Consider the following 5,609-nt stretch of genomic DNA (forward strand, 5'->3'; position numbering starts at 1 on the left):
AAAAATTTATGATATTTTAAAAAATTAAATTTTATAAATTATAATATATAATAAATTAATAATAATAATATATTAATATACTATATTAGTAATATAGTAATACAGATATTATATATTTATATAATATAAGTTATATAATTAATATAATATATTATCTATATATATTAATATTAGAGATGTTAAACTGGTTCGTCGTTCGCGAACAGCTTGTGTTATGCTTGTGTTCGGCTCGTTTGTTAAGAAACGAACACGAACACTGACTTCACGAACAATTTCGAACACGAGCTTATTTCAAACAAACTAAGTTTCAAACTCGTGTTTGTGTTCGGTTCGATTACACCCATATATATTAATTAAAAATAAAATGAAAAATATAAAAGAAAATTGGATTGGAATTTTCATCTGTTAAAATTAAAATTTAGGTGTTAGGTATGCATGTAAATTTCCCAAATTAAAAACATTTACTTATATATTACACAATTCTTATATTTTTATAAATCTAATATTTAAACTTTAATTTTGCATGCATACTATATTTTTATAAATCTAATATTTAAACTTTAATTTTGCATGCATATTGCCTAAATTTATTATATTATATTGAAAGTATTATTATTATTTAAAATAAATAAATATACATTTTTATGTCTAAATTCTAAGACAAAAATATTATAATATAAATATAAAGTTAAAATATTAGTATCCACCAAAATTTTCTAAGCAAATATATTTATTTTTAAAACTAAAACAATAAAATGAAATTAATTAAATAAATTAAAAATATTTTATAAACTATGAATTTTTAAAATAAAATTAAAAATCATTCAAATTTAAATTTTAGCAAATTTATCCAAAAATTTAAAGTCTTAGCAGCATGAATAAAAAAGTTATATAAAATGATTCAATTCAATAAAGAAAAAAATAAAATCAAATATAATTAAAAATTTTAAATTCATATTTAAATATCTAACACAAATAATTAATAATATGTAATAATTAGTTTGCTTAAAATCTTTATTTCTTCTTCTTCCTTCCAACAACCTCTACAAGTCTCGCTGCTGTTCTCCTCTTCTTCTTCCTCAACGCAAGACTTCACATTTGGCCCATCTGTTCCGCGATGGATCTCTCAGCCTCCTCCTCTTCTTCTTCCGACCGTTTCTCACGTCGCGCCGCCGTCATCATCCGCCATCTCGGCCAGAATCCGGCGAAAGGTTTCCCACCGCTCGAGCTCTCTCCTTGTATCAGCTATTCACCGCCGGAGAGCTCCGAAAATGTGAGTTTGGACGCCAGGGAGTTGCGGCGGCTCTTAGACGGCCACGATGTGGAGGCGAGGGACTGGGTTTTTCGACTCATGGAAGAGAGCTCGCTGTTCTGCCCCCGACGGCGGGGCGGAAATCAGGTGTTCGTAGCGCCGGATTACAACCAATCGATGGAGCAGCAGAGAGAGATTACGATGAGCAGGATCCAGTTTCTTCTCCAGCACGGGGTGTTCAATGGATGGCTGACTGGTTCGGGGGCGGATTTGGAGATGAGGAAGTTTGCCTTGCAGGAGTGCCTGGGATTATACGATCATTCGCTGTCTGTTAAGCTTGGCGTTCATTTCTTTCTGTGGTGAGTCCTCTTAATAAAAAATTGGGGAAGAATAATTTAAGATTACTTTGCAAATCTATCATGATTTGCATAGGATATTCCCACTTTTGTTTTCATTTCTTTCTTACAATCTGTAGATTTATGTTAAGTTAGAAAGGTTTTATATGTTTATATTCTCTGCTGAGTTTCGGTGGGAACATATAGTTTCTAGGGCTTTTTTGAATTCATGCCTTTCCGTCCAGAAATTCAAGCTTGTAGTTGTTTTGTGCGGCAAAACTTCGGATCGTTTTACTGCACTTTCTGCAGATTCTGAATTCAAAACAGGCACATATACATGTTGCTGAACGTATAGAAATTTTAATTGTCGACAGGGGTGGGGCAATACAATTTTTTGGCACTAAACATCATCATGACAAGTATTTGAAGGATACTGAAAATTATCTTATCAAGGGTTGTTTTGCCATGACTGAGTTGGGGCATGGAAGCAATGTAAGTGAAGCTCTATTTTAATTTTATTACTTGTTATAACTTTGTTCTAAGAGATATCTAAACAGTTGTTGTTCCTGGCTGCCTCCAGGTACGAGGAATTGAGACAATGGCAACCTATGACACAATCACACAAGAATTCATCATTAATACTCCTTGTGAATCAGCTCAGAAGTATTGGATTGGTGGTGCTGCTATGGTTGAAAAGAAATTTTTTTTTTTTTTTTTTTTGAATTTTTGCCTTTGTGTTTTTTTAGAAGCATAAGGCTTATGAATCTTCCAATGCTTTTTTCAGCATGCTACACACGCAATAATCTTTTCTCAGCTCCATATTAATGGTACCAGTCAAGGTGTCCATGCTTTTATAGGTCAGATCAGAGATGAAAATGGAAATATAATGCCGAATATCCGCACTGCTGATTGTGGCCATAAGATTGGTTTGAATGGAGTTGATAATGGACGAATATGGTAGAATTTTAGAAAAACTTTTTTGATATTGTGTGCTCCTTCAAATATTTTTTGTAAAATCATCTGAGAAGTTTTGTTTAACTAGGTTTGACAATCTTCGAGTTCCTCGGGAGAACTTGCTGAACGCCGTTGCTGATGTGCTACCGAATGGACAGTATGTAAGCGCGATAAAAGACCCTGACCAGGTAATGATGCTTAATAACTTTTAGTTTTTGTTGATAAATCATCAGAACAGCTTTATTTTTTAAAATTTTGTATGTTGCCTGGTGCTGAAGTCCAAAAAGCTTCTACTACTCTTTTGTATTATAATTAACTTTGTCAAAACCAGAGATTTGCAGCGTTGTTGGCCCCATTGACATCTGGTCGTGTCACCATCGCTGCCAATGCTGCTTATGTATCAAAGGTCTGTTATATTTTCTATTTTTGACAGAAAATGTGTTTGCTTTTATGCACCATAGTTTGCAGAATAATGCTGATATTATATACATATTTATATCTTTTTATTTTATTTTTCCTTTCTTTCAGATGGCTTTAGCAATTGTTGTGAGATATTCTCTCACTAGACGAGCATTTTCTGTTTCACCAAACGAGCCTGAGACTTTACTTCTGGATTATCCTAGTTATCAGCGGCGCCTTCTGCCACTCATTGCGAAGACGTAAACATCAGTTTTATTCTTTGCAACATAGCATTTTGTGTCATCAATCTTCTGAAAGTCATATAAATTTGATCTCTCTTTCTTTAATGGTTTTATTTGCCATCATTAATAGCATATTATATATTATTTTCATTTCTTCAATGCAACATAGCATTTTGTGTCATCAATCTTCTGAAAATCATATAAATTTGATCTCTCTCTCTCTTTAATAGCATATTATATATTATTTTCATTTCTTCAAGAGCTTTAACTGGTCCTGCAGATGTGCAATGAGCATTGCTGCCAATTACCTGAAGGAGATATATGTAAATAAATCTCCCGATACAAATAAGATAATTCATGTATATTCCAGTGCTTTCAAGGCAGCATTTACCCGGCAAAACATGAAGACACTTCAGGCAAGTGAAACCTTAAGACATATCTTCATGTGTTTTTGGAGTTTTATTTTGAAATTTTAGATTCTGTAATATCAGGAGTGTCGTGAAGCCTCTGGTGGACAAGGCTTAAAGACAGAAAACCGTATCGGGATACTAAAAGGTGAATTCGATGTGCAGTCGACTTTTGAGGGAGACAACAATGTGCTCATGCAGCAGGTACTGTGAATATAATATTACTATATCATACTTTCAATTTTCCATCATCAATAAAATATTTATGTAATCAGGTTAGCAAAGCACTACTATCAGAATATTTATCAGCTCAAAAGAAGAAACAGCCATTTAAAGGGTTGGGTTTGGAGCACATGAATGGTCCTTCCCCAGTTATTCCAGCTAATCTGACTAACCATGCACTTAGGAGCATTGAATTCCAGGTAATATGTTGATTTAATTTCCCAACTATGTACCATTTTTCTTTTCATACAACTGATTCCCTCTCTTCCAGAATGATGTTTTCTGTTTACGAGAGAGAGATCTGCTGAAACGCTATGCTGCCGAAGTCTACCAATATCAACATCAAGGAGAAAGTAGAGAAAGTGCAGTCCTTCTGGTAAAGATTATTCTCATTTACTGTTCTTCTATAAGGCCAAAATACTATTTACGTGGGGTTAGTTTAGTCTTAGAGTTTGCACAAGTGTCAAATTAGTCCCCAAACTTTGAGGACTAAATTGACACTTATATTTACTCTGAGACTAAAATGAATCTCTGCGAAGAGTTACAGGACTATGTCTGCACTTTTCCGCTTCTTTCATATTTAAGGTTATATTATTCAACGCAGTAATCCTTATCATGCTTTTCCTAAAATGTTAGAGCTATCAACTTGCCGAAGATTTGGCAAGGGCCTTTACCGAACGAACTGTACTGCAATTCTTTGTTGAAAAAGCGAAATCTGCCACGGGTCCATTGAAGGTAAAAATAGATTGTTGTATAGAGAATGCAGTGAAATGTTTTTATGGAAACATTGTAGCTGATAACTTAAAACTCTACCAGGATGTGTTGGAGCTATTAAGATCCATGTATGCTTTGATATGTATTGAAGAGGATGCATCATTTCTTCGATATGGGTACTTATCACTCGGCAATGCTGCTGCTGTGAGGAAAGAGGTGATGAAGCTGTGTAGCGACCTAAGGCCTCATGCCCTGGCTGTGGTTAATTCTTTTGGCATCCCTGATTCTTTCCTTAGCCCAATAGCTTTCAACTGGATTGAGGCAAATTCCTGGGCTTCATTAAAGGATTCTTCTTGATTATACTATGGAGCTTAGACGTTTAATATATAATGTCTTTATGTTAAAAATGATTTTAGTCATATTACTGTGAGTGGAATCTTATTCCATTTGTTTCAATATGAATAACTTACCAGTTAAGTGTGATATGTATGGGATTTCTCTAGTTCTGCAAATAAAAAACATTTTTATATTTGGTTCCATGTTCTCTAATTATTGAAAATGAGAAACATGCAAGAAATTCGTTGGTGAAGATGATGAAGTTGTTTTCTTCCTGCTAATTTATATTAGTTTGATATGATGGTCACATAACAAGGTGGTGTTAATATTTGTAATTGTTTGCCATCGTTTTGGAAAGGATTATATTTGAAGCACTTCATTGTGCAATGTGGGCTACCTCAGCAGTAGATTCAAGCTGTTAGGAATGTGCTTGAATTCAGGCTTGTTTATCAATATCCTGTTCGAACTTGGCTCGAGTTCTCTTTAGGCTCAGTTCATATAGTGATTATTTAGCTTATTAGTGTAGCTTGTTTACTAAAATAAACAAGCCATAATCGATCCTTAAAGCTTTGTACGAGTTGCTTGTTCAGAAAAATAAACACATGTATGAAACAAAGTTTGTTGAGCTTAAAAATAAATGTTTAAATTATAACGAGTTTTGATAGAATTTTAATTAAGCTTCTTACCGATTTTGTTCATGAGCTTTAAAAGATACTTTTCATGAACTTGAATGAATCGAACAACACGC

At 33.7% G+C, this 5,609-nt stretch overlaps 1 protein-coding gene across 1 annotated transcript; it reads left to right on the plus strand.

The window, feature by feature from the left end:
* Positions 1–1,016: 1,016 nt before the first annotated feature.
* Positions 1,017–5,062, plus strand: LOC110022001 (acyl-coenzyme A oxidase 3, peroxisomal-like). Its single transcript, XM_020720759.1, has 13 exons — positions 1,017–1,611; positions 1,962–2,079; positions 2,168–2,275; positions 2,372–2,544; positions 2,630–2,729; positions 2,873–2,947; positions 3,070–3,200; positions 3,463–3,598; positions 3,674–3,793; positions 3,865–4,011; positions 4,083–4,187; positions 4,448–4,546; positions 4,628–5,062. Exons 1-13 carry the CDS (start codon positions 1,118–1,120, stop codon positions 4,880–4,882), a joined length of 2,061 nt encoding a protein of 686 aa, XP_020576418.1. The 5' UTR covers positions 1,017–1,117; the 3' UTR covers positions 4,883–5,062.
* The last annotated feature ends 547 nt before the right edge of the window (positions 5,063–5,609 follow it).

This window comes from Phalaenopsis equestris, unplaced genomic scaffold (assembly GCF_001263595.1).
Source record: "Phalaenopsis equestris unplaced genomic scaffold, ASM126359v1 Scaffold000160, whole genome shotgun sequence".
In the NCBI taxonomy this organism is placed as follows: Eukaryota; Viridiplantae; Streptophyta; class Magnoliopsida; order Asparagales; family Orchidaceae; genus Phalaenopsis; species Phalaenopsis equestris.

Excerpts from the sequence above, each read along its gene's own strand:
- LOC110022001 (XM_020720759.1), top strand. The coding sequence starts at position 1,118 with ATGGATCTCTCAGCCTCCTCCTCTTCTTCTTCCGACCGTTTCTCACGT. Across the intron at positions 2,276-2,371 it reads GGATTGGTGGTGCTGCTATG|CATGCTACACACGCAATAAT; the intron begins GTTGAAAAGAAA and ends TGCTTTTTTCAG. Across the intron at positions 4,188-4,447 it reads GAGAAAGTGCAGTCCTTCTG|AGCTATCAACTTGCCGAAGA; the intron begins GTAAAGATTATT and ends CTAAAATGTTAG.